Source organism: Polyergus mexicanus, unplaced genomic scaffold (assembly GCF_030449975.1).
Source record: "Polyergus mexicanus isolate NDT 795.1 unplaced genomic scaffold, iyPolMexi1.0 SCAF_17, whole genome shotgun sequence".
NCBI lineage: Eukaryota > Metazoa > Arthropoda > Insecta > Hymenoptera > Formicidae > Polyergus > Polyergus mexicanus.
In genome coordinates this window covers 4555908-4573534 of record NW_027223337.1, presented here as the reverse complement: position 1 = coordinate 4573534, position 17627 = coordinate 4555908, and the positions used below count along the sequence as shown (strand labels likewise).

The 17627-nt window shown below is 30.9% G+C and overlaps 4 protein-coding genes across 7 annotated transcripts; 2 read left to right on the top strand and 2 right to left on the bottom strand.

The window, feature by feature from the left end:
- Window positions 1-1006: 1006 nt before the first annotated feature.
- On the top strand, window positions 1007-2946 carry LOC138940471 (mitochondrial potassium channel). Its single transcript, XM_070309395.1, has 2 exons — window positions 1007-1381; window positions 1910-2946. Exons 1-2 carry the CDS (start codon window positions 1214-1216, stop codon window positions 2705-2707), a joined length of 966 nt encoding a protein of 321 aa, XP_070165496.1. The 5' UTR covers window positions 1007-1213; the 3' UTR covers window positions 2708-2946.
- A 115-nt stretch (window positions 2947-3061) lies between these two features.
- Sgt1 (suppressor of G2 allele of skp1) lies at window positions 3062-5495 on the bottom strand. Its single transcript, XM_070309396.1, has 5 exons — window positions 5333-5495; window positions 5140-5250; window positions 4589-4790; window positions 3910-4109; window positions 3062-3483 (listed from the first exon to the last, which is right to left on the bottom strand). Exons 1-5 carry the CDS (start codon window positions 5372-5374, stop codon window positions 3376-3378), a joined length of 663 nt encoding a protein of 220 aa, XP_070165497.1. The 5' UTR covers window positions 5375-5495; the 3' UTR covers window positions 3062-3375.
- Window positions 5496-6461: 966 nt separating this feature from the next.
- On the top strand, window positions 6462-13886 carry Swm (Zinc finger protein swm). 2 transcript variants are annotated; one of them, XM_070309810.1, is made up of 10 exons: window positions 6462-6640; window positions 7600-7718; window positions 7819-8122; window positions 8289-8453; window positions 8678-9045; window positions 9251-9496; window positions 10808-11311; window positions 11402-12189; window positions 12423-12677; window positions 13051-13886. In XM_070309810.1, the coding sequence occupies exons 1-10, from the start codon at window positions 6582-6584 to the stop codon at window positions 13135-13137; spliced, it is 2895 nt and encodes a 964-aa protein (XP_070165911.1). In that variant the 5' UTR covers window positions 6462-6581; the 3' UTR covers window positions 13138-13886. The 2 variants fall into 2 exon arrangements, with proteins under 2 accessions (XP_070165911.1, XP_070165910.1); XM_070309809.1 differs by having other exon boundaries at window positions 10796-11311.
- Window positions 13887-14293: 407 nt separating this feature from the next.
- Window positions 14294-17282, bottom strand: LOC138940502 (sodium/bile acid cotransporter 7). 3 transcript variants are annotated; one of them, XM_070309467.1, is made up of 7 exons: window positions 17067-17282; window positions 16302-16704; window positions 16015-16172; window positions 15644-15870; window positions 15330-15473; window positions 14865-15111; window positions 14294-14778 (listed from the first exon to the last, which is right to left on the bottom strand). In XM_070309467.1, the coding sequence occupies exons 2-7, from the start codon at window positions 16385-16387 to the stop codon at window positions 14534-14536; spliced, it is 1107 nt and encodes a 368-aa protein (XP_070165568.1). In that variant the 5' UTR covers window positions 16388-16704; window positions 17067-17282; the 3' UTR covers window positions 14294-14533. The 3 variants fall into 3 exon arrangements, with proteins under 3 accessions (XP_070165568.1, XP_070165567.1, XP_070165569.1); XM_070309466.1 differs by having other exon boundaries at window positions 16302-17282; XM_070309468.1 differs by lacking the exon at window positions 16302-16704.
- Window positions 17283-17627: the final 345 nt, after the last annotated feature.

The following is a 17627-nucleotide window of genomic DNA, read 5'->3' as shown; positions in this document are numbered from 1 at the left end:
TTTCGATCGACATCCCGATTACAGAGGTGAATATCGTAATTGCAAGCACTTTATGAGGAACTTTCGATAATTCCGCGCGATGCGCGTTTCACTTTAGACAATCAAAGTTGCAAAAAATATAGACCAATTCGTAATCGATCCGTTACCACGTCTTTTATAATTTACTGTGATTTGAAATTTTCAAAAACATTTTATCGCGATTCTCGAAGCATCGAAATGAACCAATCGCGATAGCTAGATTCGGACATTTTAATTTTCAAAAATAGCGGTCGAAGCAACACCGAATAGCGAATTAATGGGCGTGTTCAGCAAAGAAAACCACTCAGTAGTAATCAAACGTGATTGGCTCTCACTTTTAGAGCCAACAAATCAACGTCGAGTGTTGACAAGACAATAACTGAACGCTTTCTCTGCCGAATGCGCCCAATAGCAATGGATGCGTTGAGTGCGTTCAGAAGACACAACCGTTGAGTAACAATCGAACGTGATTGGTTCTTACTTCTAGAATCAACAAATCAACGTCGAGTGTTGACAAGACGATGCTCAACAGTTGTGTTTTCTGAACGCGCCCAATCAGGAGACACAACCGTCGAGTAGCAATCGAACATGATTGGTTCTTACTTCTAGAATCAACAAATCAACGTCGAGTGTTGACAAGACGATGCTCAACAGTTGTGTTTTCTAAACGCGCCCAATCAGGAGACACAACCGTCGAGTAGCAATCGAACATGATTGGTTCTTACTTCTAGAACCAACAAATTAACGTCGAGTGTTGACAAGACGATGCTCAACAGTTGTGTTTTCTGAACGCGCCCAATCAGGAGACACAACCGTCGAGTAGCAATCGAACATGATTGGTTCTTACTTCTAGAACCAACAAATCAACGTCGAGTGTTGACAAGACGATGCTCAACAGTTGTGTTTTCTGAATGCGCCCGATAATATTCATTAAACAATTATATACAATTTTCGATATAAGATTTTTAATATTATCTCGATGATATTTATGATTACAGATTAAATCACGTTAAGTTAGGATTAGAATTTTTTTATAAGAGGGTATTTAACATTTAATAACCTTCAATCGAATAATTATATTTTTCGGTTGGAATTGGGGTTAGGTTAGCTCTTTGCATTATATTCATATGTCGGCATATGTCGGTATGCGTGATTCTGATATAATTTTATTTATTTGAGTTTTCTAGTTTATAAAATGATAGAACGCTATCGACAATTGGTTAACCTAATAAACAAACAAATGAAAAAATATGCGGTGTTTCATCACGCAAAGAAAATTGCAGAAAATGCCACAGAGAAAACGCAGAACAAGTTATCCAATGCACAAAACCTCGCGGCTGAGAAATATAATATTATTGCAAAAGTAAGCATTAAATATATAATATAAAAAGTTAGACAAAAGTTTTTAATCTTGTTTTACCATTTTTTTGTACATTAGTGAAACAAATGTATTCTGAACAATAGCAATCAATTTAGTCTTTTTAAGGAGCACATTTTGGAATATTCGATGTTTCTTATGCATTGAATTATGTATTTATGTAAAATTTTAACTATATTTATTAGTAAGTTACTCAAGAAATTTTTCATATTTTTAATAAGGATTAAAAGTGGTTATAATTATGCAATAAAATAAGTCTCTCTCTTCGAGAGAGAGAGAGAGAGAGAGAGAGATTATCTTTTTGATTCTGATTCAATTATACTTGAGATTTCTTTAATGTTTTTATTATTAAGTACTGCAATCCTATAAAAAAGTGTGTGAATATTTTTATTGAAGAAAGAATTAATTTCGAATTGGCTGAACAATCTGTATTGAAAATGGCAATCTATAATCGTAGAAGATTATACAATGTAGGGCAATAATTATATATACTCATTAACTTTTATGTTATAGAAACTTAGTGACCAGGCTATCATTATACAAGATTTAAATGCCAAGGCATTGAAGCCAACCGAAGAAGAATTATCAGGAAAAATTGTTAAATGGTGGCAATGGTACAATCAATTGACAGGATTGAATGATGTTGAAGCAGCAAAAAGACAAGTAATTGTCCTTCAAGATAAATTATTTCTATGTCAGGCCAATAGAAGGATCTTGAACAAAGAATTGACAGACATTACTCATAAATTGCAAGAATTATATGCTGAATTAGTTCAAACAAAACGAGATGATCCTAAATTTGTACATTTAACGATAATGGAAAATAAATGTTTGCAAGAACAAACTAAAATTCTTAATCAACTCTCTTTATCAGAAAAAGAAGAGAGGGATAATTTCACACAGTTAGCTACTGCTATCAAAGAATATCACGACAGTCAAAATTTAAATGCACAGAAATATAAATATTTATCTATTCTCACATCTGCCATAATAGCAATTATATCGTTAGTTGGTTCAATTATACTTAATAACAGGAGGATACTAGATGTAAGAAATACTATACAGACAGTGCAAGAAAGAAATGAATCGTTACATAAAACAAATACAAATGAATTGTCTGATCTTAAAAAAATATTGCTATCATTTGATACCAAGTTTTCCAAACAATACACAAACGAAAAGGAGAATAACAATAATTCGTCTAATATTTTTATGGCTTCTACCAAATATTCAGCATATTTGTTAATTTCAGGAGCAAGTTACATTAAGAAAGGTATCTATGCATGCGGGTCATATATCTTTTACAAATAATAAATATTTACCAAAAATATACAACTACTCAACAATACAACTAAATTTATATAAATCTTATTTTCTTCCTAATGTATAATGATGTATACTTTTTATTAAATGTTTATAAAGAGGAGAGAGATATATGTACAGTATATGTCATAAAACTTAAAAATAAGAAATATAGAACAAAAATATTAATATTTAATATATGTTAAAATATGAAGTTTTTTTCTATAAGATAAGAAAAGAAAGTTATATTCTACATTTGCTAGACAAAATGCTTCATATTTTGCATAATCCATATTATTGGATATATTTTATAATCATTGATTTATGATTATCAATTTCCTTCAAAATATTGTAACACCATATTGTAATTGTAGATATAATCTGTTAAGTAAACATAATATAAAAATCAAGTAAATGTGTTAATGATTTTATATATTTTATAATTACACAAAAGAAAATTTTTAACACGGAAATTAGTTTATTATATTATTGAATCACTATCATATAGAAAGAGAAATATTACAAAGTATGAAGTACCACACAATGCTGCCTACTTCTTAATATATATCTTATACTGAATAATCATATGTATGATATATATATAATTGAGAGAGAGAGAATGCAATTATTACATGCATAAAACATTGAAAAACTGATGTTTAGAAATTTGTCACAAATTATGAATTCCAAGATTTCCATTCCATCCCATCGGGTGGTTTTCTTTCAACTGTTCCATGTCCTACTTCTTCCCAATTAGTGCTCAGAACAGTGCCGCCAGATTCTGACTAAAATAAAAAATTTTTTTTTAATATGATTCTTATGGCAGAGGTTATTATATTATATTTATATTAGTAAAAGTATTGAAAATTTGTATGCATATGTATTTATATGATAAGTTAATTTTAATCAATTATTATTTTTAGGATTTGTTATGAAAAATTCAAAAATATCACTGTATGCAATAAATAATTCTCAACATATTTATTGTATAAAAATAGGTAAGAATAGCTAGAAATAAATAGAATTGATTTCATTTATACAAAATTAAATTGCCATGTACTAAAGATTTATATTTAGTAGAAAAGACAAATTCTTTTAAATACATGTTATCAATAGAATTTGCATAAAATCTGCAATGTGTAGCATTATAAACAAACTACAATATCTCTCTTGTTACTATTCAATTTATCGAATACGAATATTTTACTTACAAAGGACTTGTTCATCGCACGTCTTACTTCATCAGATCCTTTACCATATATTTGTTGGAAGAGAGCATTTATCGCTGCATCACCCTCTGGTTGTTCAGCTGCTTCTTGTTTTTCTATTTCTTTTTCTACTTTATCCCAATCTCTGTATATTTTACAAGAACTTGGATATTTAGATGTTTGTTGGCTAGCTTGGAGTATTTCTTAAATAATATAAACAAGTTTAGAAAAATGTTATTATTCATTATCTACAATTTTTTAATCAAAAATATAATAAATATATATTAATTTTTTATAGTAGAATAAAGTTTTAAAAACTATATTATATATATATTAATATTTCTCATATGTATATTATATTGTGATCTTGGATGACATTTTTTTGAGTATGATGCTATTATTATATTTTCACAATTCTCTTTAATATCAATCATATTAGTATCATAGAAGATATGTTCATAATATATCATGAAAGTTTGAAGTTTTATTACATTATCAGATTATAAATATTATTATTAGTCTAAAATACCTAATAAAATTCAAGATTATGTTGGATATATATTTGCCAAATATTGCCTATTAGCAGACATTATGTCATTTCATAAAATTTAATATTTGACATATTTATATTTTACATCCCAATTACATTCCTCTATGAAATAATGACAGATTTGTAATTTACCATTTGGTATAGGTTTTACTTTATTCTGTTCAACTGGATTTCCCTCTAATATCGTCCATCTAAGATCATCCTGTTTTTTCAGTTTGATTTCTATCTTAGATGGCCATACTTTGTGCGTACATTGTTCGACTACTACCGGGTGAGCCAAATCTAATTCTAAACTATATTCATTACCAGATGGCAACTTTGCAGATACACTTAGCTGAAAAATAATTTGTGAAAATTGAACAGTTTAAATAAATATATTATAAATCTTAATTCAAATCATTAAAAATTTCAGCTTTTTTTTATATCGCACGTAACAATCTATAATATAGAAATTATAGACAATTCAAATTACAACTGCCAATATTTAGATACCCAAGTATTTCGAGCATTACCAAAAGATATCTGTATATTAAAGCGTTGCATAGAAAATAATATAAAACTATTATATCACACACAAAATTATCGTAAGATGTAACGCTTTTGTTTAAGATATTTTTTATTTGCTCTAATAAACAAATTAACTCGTGATACTTTAGCAGATAGGTAAGCTTCCAAATACGTACTGTATTTTCTTCATACGCAACTTTCACATTTTCTGTATTTTTTGCAAGTATCGTTACGATAACGTGTGTCTCTGTTTGATACCAATCGTATTTTATTTTTGGAACGGGCATCTGCGAAAATTGAACATTATTGTATCTAAATATTTCGAGATTATATATTCACATCATATTATATTTGTGTATATAAACTTACTACATTATTTTCCATTTTGGTGATAACATTGTCAGCATCCATTATATCCTTATCATTCACAATTATACTCTCTTTATGAAACGGTAAAATATAATATAAAATATAGGATTGTTATCTTTCTAGAATCTTCCTACTGTCAAGTAACCGAAGGATGCTGCAAAACAATCCAGGCAACTGTCGCACTGACGTTTAAGGCCCGTTCTACAATAAGTTGGAGTCGCTAGTTGTACAAGCTGTGTGTCGTATAATGAATATTGTTCATAATATATATTATATTGCTATGTTGCTGCAATATTATATTGCAATATTTCTGTAGGCGGACATTTTACTGTTGCTGCAATATCATAACAACGTTGCAGCAACATTTCGCAATGTTTCTGCAATATTGCAATCTTGTAGAAAAATGTTGCTGCAATGTTATTGCAATCTTGCGGTGCTGTATGGGAATAGACAGGACAGATATATCCTACAGACATCCAGGGGTTATCCAGTGGACATTTATAGGACATTGATACTTATTATAATACTTAAAATTTCTAAATTATATTAAATAGCCGACACAACTAAAAATAATTATGTATGCATATTAAATTTTTATAAATATATTTATAATAATATCTTAAAACATCCTACAAATGTCCTGAACCATCCTGGACATATTCAAGATGATCCTGAGGATGTTTTGTGCTGTCTGGGGATATTTGTTTTTTTACTGAAACGATGAACAAAAAATATATAGTAATTTTCTAATTTTTTAATCGTGATATTCTTCATTATTATCGAGAAAATCTAATAAAATTAATGCTTGTGCAAATATATTACATTATATTACAAATATATTAAATTATTATATTACAAATATATTAAATTATTTTCTCTTTATCCTCCATTTTTATGCTCACAATTACAATTGCTTGTAATGCCAAACTAAACGGTTTCGTTGTTTTCACGTAAGCGCTCAAAATCGAAAGGAAACGATCGAAAATAGCGCTTATAAGCGCGAACGCTAAAGCGCATGAGTATTCAAAGCGAACGCATGCTAACTCCACGAGGGGGCAGCAGCTGTTTTCTAGACGTTCGACGACTTCTAGTTGCTTGTAACTGTTACATGTATAACAGCGACTGATTTCCAGAATGGCGACCGTCTTTACTTAAGAGAGAGTACTTATTAAGTCGCTCTTAAAAGTCGTGTAATTGACGAGCTTTTATGAAGTTATCTATGCGCCCTTAACACGGTAAAACGCTGAAAATGATAATCGACAATCCTGATCAATTCAAGGCGTGGCTCACCGCTGTTCTGGAGCCGCTGTAAGTAGGCCAGCTTGCCCGATAGAGTGTATCTTTACGCGTATGTGTATCTGTACTCATTTGATGTTGTAAATGGCCGTACATGATGCGCTACGTTCTTCGTGTGTGGCATGGTATTTAGAAGAGGTACCAGAGACTAGTAGGACTACCAGAGATTATTATCCTCTGTCTGTGACACGACGAACAGGATGAAACCTTTCCAATACTCGTGTGTTCATCTCTACTTGAGCACCGCGTCCAAACTATTTCTATAAATCTAACGATTAACTAATCTTATAGTAACGTGTATCTTCTATTTTACTGATCCATATCAATTACATGCAAGCATTAAATCTTGGGACTGGAATGCAATAACCTTTGCTGATCCCTTCTTTAATACGTAGTACATAACGTACAATGGCAATGTGTGTTGTATTATTGTATTACACGAATGAAAATTTTGATATTTCTATCTTTTGATGACTGTAGCTTATTATATTCTACATTGATCAAGATAATTAAGAGATTACTTTATCGAATGATTATATCTCTTAAATAGATATTGTATTTTGTGAAATTTTATTTCAATACACAATCTTGATCATGAACAGACTTTATATTAAATGTAATATCATAATTTTACATAAATCACTGATATTTGATTTATTCTACAAAGTTGTTGAAACAAACAATTCTCTAATTATTGCTCTGAATAGTGCATTTGAAGATTAAAAAATTATTATAATTCATGTTTTATTCCTGTAATATAAAACATCTAAACACAAGTATTTATTAAACATCTTATTTATATTGCAATGCTATGATGGCTTATAATGTTTAAAATACTTTTCACTGTAATATTTAATAGTGATTAAATTATATTTGAATTAAAAAGGTAATATATATTCAAAAGTTTATTAAATACATTTTTTAATCAACTTTCTTTATACACTATCAAGCAATTTATTTTTCTTTATTAGGTGCGACGCAGATCCTGCTGCTTTGGCTAAATATGTCTATGCATTGGTTAAGAAAGACAAGACTTTGGAAGAATTACGTGGCGGTATGGTTGAGCAATTGGACGTATTTCTACAGCAAGGTGTGTTTTATCTATAACATTTTATCTATAATATAAATTAGAAATTTAATTATCCATTGTCTTTACGATATTAAGGATACATTAAAATTGATGTTTTTAGAAACCAAAAGCTTTGTGGAATTGCTCTTTAAAACATTGGAGACTCAAGAGTATATACTTCCACTCTCCAAGAATGATCCAGATGGTGGTGGGACACCGCCTGGCGTAAACCCACCAGCACCAGTTGTAAATCCACCCTCAACAGAGAAAATACTGGAGACAACAATTCCATTAGTATCTATAATTACAAATCCACCTGTTCCACTTCAAATCAATGGATCCGCGCCTGCTGTAGTTAATAAACGCGAGACTAAAAAATCTGATTCAGACAAAGATAAAGAGAAAGGAAAACGTTCTCGAAGCAGGTATTTAGTAATCTTATTTTTGAAAAATAATGAAAAAAAAACAATACAGATTATGACAAGAAAAGCTAACAAAAACTCTATATTTTTTTCTTTTTCACACATTAGATTTTAATATAATTTAGTTTAGTATATTAGGATTTTAATTCTAATATTATGTGCAATTTAGAAGTGGCAGAATGAGATCAAGGACACGATCACGCTCACGATCCTGGGAAAGAGACAGACGCAGATCCAGGAGTAGAGAACACCTTCGGCGCGATAGAGAAAGAGATAGAAGTCGACCATGGAGAAATGAATCCCCACCTATTAATACTAGAAGACATGACCGCAGGTGCATTATTGCAGCAATTTTTGTTTATTCTTAATGCTTTAGAAACCTTACTGAAAAATGTTTTATCTTTTAATTATTTTAAGCAATAGTATATTTAAATAAATGAAATCATATTATTTTAGTAAAAAAATCTTTTTTATTTTTTTTAATTGATTATATTAAACCTCCATACTTTCTTCAAGTTTTTAAATAATTCTCAGATATATTACTATTTTATTTTTTAGACGTACTAGAAGTCGCAGTACATCACCGATACGACCTAGGATACGCGACGGTCCAGACAGTCGCGATCATCGAGCAAGGTTCAGGAACAGATCTCCAACTCCGCTTCGATCTCGATCACGTTCTAGATCAATAGAGCGGAAAAAAATGGATCGTTTCGAGAGAATGGAGATAGATAGAACGGATCGAATCGAGGCAAGTCCTGGTGGTGGTACTCCGACTCAAGATAGTAATCACGGAGATGTAGATATGAGGCTATCTACAACTAGTCAATCAATACAAAGTGTTGTCTCTGTTGCGAGTAATATTCCAAATAACCAAACAGGTTCTTTTCAACAACAAACAAAAAGACGTTGCAGAGATTTCGACGGTATGTACGTTGACACATTAAAAAATAGAAAGCAATCATATTGCCGCTCTTTTAAACACTTCAACCGATAGCGAGAATAGTTATTCTCGATATCACAAGACTAATACTAAATTGCAATTATTTCATTTTGCTTTAATAATAATATTTAAATAATATTTAAATAATATTTGAGTTAATCAGTTATTTCTCTTATATTTTAATATAGAAAAAGGATATTGCATGAGAGGAGATCTTTGTCCTTATGATCATGGGACAGACCCAGTTGTGTTGGAAGATGTGGGATTAAGTGGAGTTTTGACTTTTGCACCACATGGCCCTCAAGCTCCAGGAACAGTCCCAGTGGCTACAGTACCAGAACCACCACAGGGTCCTAATGGTAATCCACCACCACCGCATCTTCCTCTTGCCAGTTTACCACCACCTCACTTAAGAAATCATCATTCTAATATGGGTATGTATTTTTATATAAAATCTAAAATAATAATTTTAATTATTTAATGCAATGTTGTAAAACAATGACCCAAAAATAATAATTGGAAAAAAAAATTATTTATTATATACCATATTATGACAATGTTTAGCCAGTATTGCAATATTGGCAGTCTAAACATTGTCTAAATATATGTATTGTTTATACAGGGTTGGGAAGTAACGCGTTACTTGTAATGTTGTTACCGTTACAGTTATCTTTTTTCGGTAACGATCGTTACTTTTTTCTATTTGTAACGGTAACGGTAACGTCGTTACATTTTTACAGTAACGGTAATGAATTAGCCGTTACTTCTCTTCGTTATTTTTTGGTTCTTTATTATCTTATATCTATTCAATAGATGTATTTTTTGAAAAATATTTTAGTAGCCTTCTATCATAAGCTGCATTCTGATAGTCACTACCAGTACTAAAAATCTATAATAACGTATATAAATTATAGATTTTACTGATAGTGAATATTGGAACATACTCTTAATAATATCAATATTTCTCTTATCAATATTTAAAAACAATGTTTGATAAAAATTTTCGACAAATTTGAAATTTGTAAATTACAATTTAAATTCCTATAAAGATAAGTGTATTAAAAAGTAAAGATATTAACATAAAAAATTAGAATCATTAAATAAGTTTAATATAAAAAACGCTTGCTATATAGAGACTAATTTAGAGTTTTTAATTATAACATAGATTATTACATTTAATATTGATTATTAAATAATTTTATAATCTAATAGCTTATTTTAGCATTACAAAAAACAAAAACATAACGAAAAAGTAACGAATTGTTACTTTCCAAGTAACGGTAACGGTAACGCGTTACTTTTTAAAATTAGTAACGAGTAACGGTAACGAGTTACTTTTTACAAAAAAAAAAACGGTAACGGTAACGCGTTACTTTTATAGAGTAACGTTTCCAATCCTGTGTTTATATATGTATACACTCTTAGATATTGATTGTCCCGCCGGTTATAATGACGAGAGAGAATACCCTGAGGCATCATAAAAATTTTTATATTGACAATTTTCAATTATAATTAATTTGAAATTTTGTTCAAATTGAAAGATGTTTGTGTTTATATAAAATTTTATGATTCTAACTAGAATTAGAATATCGATAAAGTAAAATATTTAATAAATTAGATGAGAAAGAGAGTGAATACATAGAGTTACATTACAATTTTGTATTGTAATATTATAGTTTATAACAAGTGCAATATTCCATATTCTCTGAAATATAATAAGTTAAATGTGTCAGACGCTTTTGCAGAATATAATCCAGATGCGCCCAGCATGGAGCCACGCATGCCGTGGGGTAGACACCCGCAACCCGCACCCGGGATTTATGGTAGGGGACAAAGAGAACTGATCAGTGTACCAGTTATTCCCCATACAAATTCGTCAGAAATAACTCATACCCAAAGCAATCCGCTAAAACGTAAACAATCGTTTGATTTTAATCGTCTGGGACCGAAACAGAGAGTGGTGCATAACCCGGCCAATTGTTCTCTCGAACTGAAAAAGGTTCCACGAACCTTGAACAATATAACTCAATTGAATAATCATTTTTCCAAATTTGGTAAAATTGTAAATATCCAAGTTAATTTTGGTGGTGATCCTGAGGCAGCATTGGTTACTTTCCTGCTGCCATCTGAAGCAAAGGCCGCTTACAGAAGTACAGAGGCTGTATTGAATAATAGATTTATTAAAGTATTTTGGCACAATAACGTTAATAATAACGCAGCTGCTGGAGCTATCGAAAATGTGCCCCCAGGTAAGAGACGATTATACGTTTTTATTACTATATAATACAAATAAATATTCTCTATATGATGTAATATGTAATAAACTTTGTTATCTCTAGGATGCCGCCCTTCTGTGAAAGAAAGATTAGGAGCCGCTGTAACATTACCGGCAAAGGCTGAAGATAACGAATATGTTCCCACGCGTCGTTCGACCGAGGAACAAGTCACGCAGACCTTAGTTCCAACTTCGCCTAAAGCTGTCGTCGTCGTTCCTACTCGAGAAGACAAAGTACTCGCGATAAAGAAAACGCAAGAGATGTTAGCGGCGAAGGAAACATTAAAGAAGAAGCAAGAAGAGAAGCGAAAGGAGGCAATCAAATTGACCGCCGATTTACGCAAAAGGAAACAAGAGTTATTAGACAAGCATCTGATTGAGTTGCGCGCCTTGATCGACAAGGCCGAAAAGAATCCAGAACAGAAAGATTCCATAATGCCAACAATAAAGGCTATGCAGCAATCGATTGATAATATACGCAAAGACCTAGCTGCGAACGGTCAAATCGGTAATAAGTCGCAGGTAAAATCTCGAGAACAGACTCAAAAGGAGATACTGGACGCTGAGTTAGATTTAATGACCGCGCAACAAGAGGGTCAAGATGCCGGCGAATTACAAAAGAGATTAAATGAGCTTCGAGCTCAAGCGGCCGCGTTGGGTTTAAACGCTAACCCCACTGTCAGTAGAGGCGCGAGAACTTCTAATCGAGTTACGCGCGGGACCCACACGTTATCTTACAGAGGCCGTGGCAGAGGAAGTTTTGCCCATGTCTCGGTAGATCATCGGCCAACGAGTCTTCTAGTCTCCGGTTACGAAACCGAGGAAAAGGCGGAGGTTTTGGCGCATTTTCAAGTAAGATTTATTGTAATAATTATTATTATTATTATTATATATTTATACGTAACAGCATTTCAATACAATAATCACTTTGTCACTCGAAAATTGTTGAACAAAAAATGAGAAACAAAGAGATTCAATATTTACATGTGTATATTAATTATAAATATGCAACTAAAGCTTCACATATTTTAGTCTCAAGCGCGCGATACATACAATTAATTTTGCAAATTTCTCTTGTGCTTTAGCAATTTGGTGAAATAATGAATCAAATAGTAGACGATGCAACTCCTTCGATCGTGATCAATTTTAAATCGAGAAAAGAGGCTGAGGTTGCCCTAGTGAAAGGACGCACATTTCAAGACAGATTGTTGTCAATAACTTGGGTGTCCGGTCACCATTTGCATCGTGGAGGAGCTACTAGTAACTCAAACACATCTGTACAACTCTCGTCACGTTCTGAACAGACTGCTCCTGCCACAGACGAAGATATCGATTTGGAAGTAAGTTTTAACAAAATACTTATATACTGCGATTTTTTTAATAATCTATATATTATTTATATGGATTACTATTAAGAAAATTGTGATATATATATATTCAAGTTGTTTTAGATTTCATTGATTAAAGACTTTTCGACTTCTATTTAGATTTCGTAAGAAGATATATTTAATAGACAGAAAGTTTATTCTTTGAGCTTTATACGAAATTATGTAAAATGCAACATGCATTATTTTTTATATAGGAAAGATTTATTTGATGCAAATGACTGTGATAATAGTAATAAAGAATAGGAATATCTCTCTTCTAATAAGAATATCTTCAATATTTTGTGCTAGTCTAATCTGTAAGTATTAACAAGATTTACCTTTCCAGGGTACGGTAGAGACGCTACTTCTAGAGGAAAACGAGAACGAAGAAGAGGAGGATGAGGATGGGGAGTCGCGTAGTTGGCGGCGATAGCAGCGTCAGCGTCAGGATAGAAGCCGCTTGTGACAGGAGCTTGGTGTCAAACATAACGACAGCGTGATCATCCGGGCCGGCCGTATGCGTCCCGGCACTTACGCCTACATTGCACCGCCGTTTGATGCATTCATTGCCATGATGATTTTCACGAAGAAATCGGATTATGTCGTGCTCATCAGCGTTATCATGAATGTTATACTATTTGTTAATATTATTGAATATACTATACATGCGCACCGACAATGGTACGATATTGTACCATATTAAATATGGAGCGTCACGAATAGAGAAAAAAAAAAGAAAAAGAAAAACTGCAGAACTTTCCAAAACAAGAGTAATAATCGAAATTTATCCCCATCATTTGTAGAATAAAATCGCTATGTTTTATATGGGAAAATAAGAAACACCTTATTCTAACTTTTAAGTCCTCTTCTTCTATATGTAGAAACTCAAACCGTGCGTTTCCTAACTCTTGTTGTTTTAAAGGCTCGTTAGATAAACATTAGGATAAGTAGGAGCTTGTAATTTCGAGAATATTCAGGTTTTTTTCACTCGAAGAATGAGTAAACTATATTTGTAACTTGTACGATATGAAGGTACGATAGGTACTCGCGATTATACTATATTGTATTACTCAATGATAAGTCATGACACACTTCATTCGATTGGCTATTGACTTTTATCTCTATTGTATCTATTTAAAACGGTTCTTGTAATAATGCAAAGTATAATGTATCATTCTTATTGTTTCTTTTTAAAAAATGTCAATGAATTAGATTACTGAAAATCATACAATGTGATACTTCGCGCATCATTTACATAAATTCTTTCAATCCAGACTGTAAAGCAATAACATATAATTCTTACACATGAAACATTCCAGCCAGTTTCAAGGTAAGTATCAAATTACACAATAACGATGTAAATAATATATATAAATATTCATATTCAATAAAAAAATTGCTTGTTCTAAAATATAATTATTCCAAATAATTCATTAATGAATGAATAAAATTACTTGATGAAATGTAAAAATAATTTTTTGCCTTAGATTTACCTAGTATATATAATTAACATCCTTTAAAACTTTTATATAAATACAATGTATTGATAATTAATTTAATATTTATGCAATTTATTTTTTTTTATTTTTTGCCAGGTTTATTTACAATGTAAACTTTTCATATATGTATATATTATAATATATATATAGCCTCAATCTATTTAAATGTATTATTTCTAAAATTTATTTGCAATAATTTTTAGGAGCTGTTTTATACATCATTTTTAGGATATAAAATATCCTAGTACATATGAGACTAGCTTGGAAGATAAACCAATATCTCTGTAAATTAAAATATGGACGCAAAATAATATCACATTAGATTTTTTTTCATGGAGCTAACCAACTGGCTAACAAACTACCTAACAATAATTGTGCAGCAGGTAATATCGTTAATGGTAAATTCACTGCTGGTCCATGAGCTGAACCATGGTACGCTCCTCGCAAAATCCAACCACCAAGACCAACGGATTTGTGAGTGCTGGTGAATAGCGCGGCTAACAAAATATTCCGCGGCAACCATTGAGAGCACAAGATCCAACATAAACTGCTAAGAAGGAGCTGAGCTACACATGCTTCAAAAGACGTATACCGCTGAATATATAGGACGAGAAATCTATTCTTAAATATGCAAATTAAATACAAAGTAAATATAACTTACTTATAAGTACACAGAACAGTATATCTACTGCTTGTAATGATGAAGCGTCTGCTAAAATAGCATCGCAAAACCAGTGGTACGCTATTGTCAACAATAACCCTTGGGAAAACCACCCTGTGTTAATATTCAAATATTTATCTTTCAAAATAAATGATCGTAGCATGATACCCATGCCCAATGGAATAAGCGTGCTGTATATAGTCTCCTTAAAGTTGATCCCAACCAGTGGTGGAGTAAACATTCCTAACTGTTATTGAAAAATTATATAACTTTTTAGAATAGCTACTTAAAAAATAAACTTGTTAATTTAACTTGAAATATATATATTAAGCTAAGACAAAATATAAATACGAAACCAAGTAAATATAAATGATAACATAAAATATTGAATATAGTATATTCTCTCTGAGAAAAAGATATTTAAAAATACTTAAGAAATATATCTCTATGTATAAGAGTATTTACCATAAGATATAGTAAAATAGGAGATAAAAATAGTCCTCCAAAATATGATACCAGTGTAATAATTACACTTGTAGGCAAATCAGCTTGTGCCAAACGACATAAAGCAAGTCCTGTACTGAATGGTGGTGGCATGCAGTAAAGCACCTGAAACAGATAACAATAATTATATAAAATTTGCAGCTATAATACATTTGTGTATCATACATAGTCATTCAATAATAATATCTATTCAGTTCACACACCATACACATACGCACACACATTGTATTGACAAGAATTAATTAATAAGTTACAAATATGTTCCTATTAATCACCTCCATTCCTTTGAGTAACCATACATTAACTTTTGCATAGGTCAACAGATATGTCCCAATGCGTGCTAAAAAAGGCATCAATATGTATATGAAAGTCATGACAAATGTCAAAAGATAGCCATCCCTTAATGTTGAATAAAGAGATTTAGGATTGCATAATAATCCAGCTTCTAAATATGTTAAAGGCACAGCAAAATAGTAAATGATAAAATTACCATTGATTATACCTGTAATAAAAAATGCAATATTATAATATTAATAAATACTGTTACTCTTTAATATAAGTAAAAATATTTTATGAATGCTCTTTCCCCCTGAATGTATACACATGTTTCTTTTTCTTTATTATATTGTTTTGTAGAATTAATTACCATTTGTTCCACCAATATGTGGTTGAATAGATGCAAATATCATGCATACGAGCATTAATAGGACGTATCCATATCGATAGAGAAGATTAGTTTTCCTTCTCGATTGTAGATTAATACGAGTAGATTTTATATACATTTTTAAATATTTCGGGATATACCTGAATAAAAAAAAATGGATATAATTTTGTTATACAGCATTTTATAGCATAAAAAAATTATTTGCTCCTATAAAATGTACATATATTTAGAAGTTTATTAATTATAGTTATTATTATTGATAATCTTACCTAAAGAAACATGCGTGAAAGCTAAATCTTTGGAAGCAAAATGTATAAAATATTGTTATATGAAAAATCTGAACTAAAAATTTCATCAGAAATAAAACTTATATGCTTAAATGTGTTCTAAAATTAAATTAAATTATTAGCAATGATTAGAAATAATTTCAGTATAAACTTTGAAAGATATATATTGAACAAATATAGACATCTGTGATATTGAATTATTTAAATTTTATTCTAGAAAGGAAAATTAATATATACGGTGAAAGAAAATGATCAATAATCATTGTAAATAAAAAAATTTTTTATGAAAATTATAAACTCCAGGAGCAAAAGCGTTAACTTTTGTGCAACTATCTATCACATCTCTATCATCTCATTGTGCTATGCGAGAACATTATGCAAATATCTGCAAAAGTAATAAACAAATATAAAGAGAAATATTATGTAAATATTTGTAAAATAAGGAGTACTTTTTCTGCAATACATTTAAGGAATTGAAATGGTGCTGATCGAATAAGAGAGAGATCTTTTTATGTACAAAATTATTATTTATTTAATAACTATATTATATATCATTTTGTTACACGTGCATCTCCCTCCCCATATGTGTGCTATATCATGTATTACTATCTATACGACAAAATAGAATAGAAGATATTGTGACAGGCACTATCGTAAATCTATGCGAGAAACAAACACTTGATTTTATTCTCTCTCTATAAAAGAATTTTCATATATAAATTTAATAACATGCAAAAAATTATTTACGACGTTGAAGAGTATTATTAGTTGATTGTGTGTATTACAGGATTCGCACAAGAGAATTAAATTATTATTCCTCTTTTAATTTAAAAGCTTTCTCATTTTTCTCCCACGTTTAATAAGCTACACCAAACAATATCGTCTATTATGAGCCACAAGCCACAATCTTTTCTATCAATGAAATATCATGAAATATTTCCATGGGTACGTATGATGTAAATATACAAGCCTATTGCACAATACAAAAGTACAGGTAATAGAAACAGGAAATAGAGATTATCCACCAATAGAAACAGGGAATAATATCTATTCCCGCTTCTATTGGTGGATAATTTCTATTCCCTGTTCCTTTGCATTGTGCAATAGGCTTAAAGGTGTACCATTGCGCCCGATGACGTCACGTGTAGTGACGTAACAAGCCTCTAGGAGAGAGAGAGAGAGAGAGAGAGAGAGAGAGACGCCAACCCAACCAGCCTTTTCGTGATTGGCTGGCATAATATATTTGGTCATTGCGACGTCAATGTTGAGCAAATGGGATATGAATTCTCGAACCGAAAATATCAAATG

What these genes read in the sequence shown, in the direction of transcription:
- LOC138940471 (XM_070309395.1), top strand. Translation starts at nt 1,214, where the DNA reads ATGATAGAACGCTATCGACAATTGGTTAACCTAATAAACAAACAAATG. An exon ending in AATATAATATTATTGCAAAA is followed by an intron (nt 1,382 to 1,909) that starts GTAAGCATTAAA and finishes TTTATGTTATAG; the next exon opens with AAACTTAGTGACCAGGCTAT.
- Sgt1 (XM_070309396.1), bottom strand. Translation starts at nt 5,374, where the DNA reads ATGGATGCTGACAATGTTATCACCAAAATGGAAAATAATGTA. An exon ending in CCAAAATGGAAAATAATGTA is followed by an intron (nt 5,251 to 5,332) that starts GTAAGTTTATAT and finishes CAATTTTCGCAG; the next exon opens with ATGCCCGTTCCAAAAATAAA. An exon ending in AGTAAAACCTATACCAAATG is followed by an intron (nt 4,110 to 4,588) that starts GTAAATTACAAA and finishes ATATTATTTAAG; the next exon opens with AAATACTCCAAGCTAGCCAA.
- Swm (XM_070309809.1), top strand. Translation starts at nt 6,582, where the DNA reads ATGATAATCGACAATCCTGATCAATTCAAGGCGTGGCTCACCGCTGTT. An exon ending in ACCGCTGTTCTGGAGCCGCT is followed by an intron (nt 6,641 to 7,599) that starts GTAAGTAGGCCA and finishes TTTCTTTATTAG; the next exon opens with GTGCGACGCAGATCCTGCTG. An exon ending in GGAAAACGTTCTCGAAGCAG is followed by an intron (nt 8,123 to 8,288) that starts GTATTTAGTAAT and finishes TGTGCAATTTAG; the next exon opens with AAGTGGCAGAATGAGATCAA.
- LOC138940502 (XM_070309466.1), bottom strand. Translation starts at nt 16,387, where the DNA reads ATGAAATTTTTAGTTCAGATTTTTCATATAACAATATTTTATACATTT. An exon ending in TTTCACGCATGTTTCTTTAG is followed by an intron (nt 16,173 to 16,301) that starts GTAAGATTATCA and finishes TTTTTTATTCAG; the next exon opens with GTATATCCCGAAATATTTAA. An exon ending in ACATATTGGTGGAACAAATG is followed by an intron (nt 15,871 to 16,014) that starts GTAATTAATTCT and finishes TTTTTATTACAG; the next exon opens with GTATAATCAATGGTAATTTT.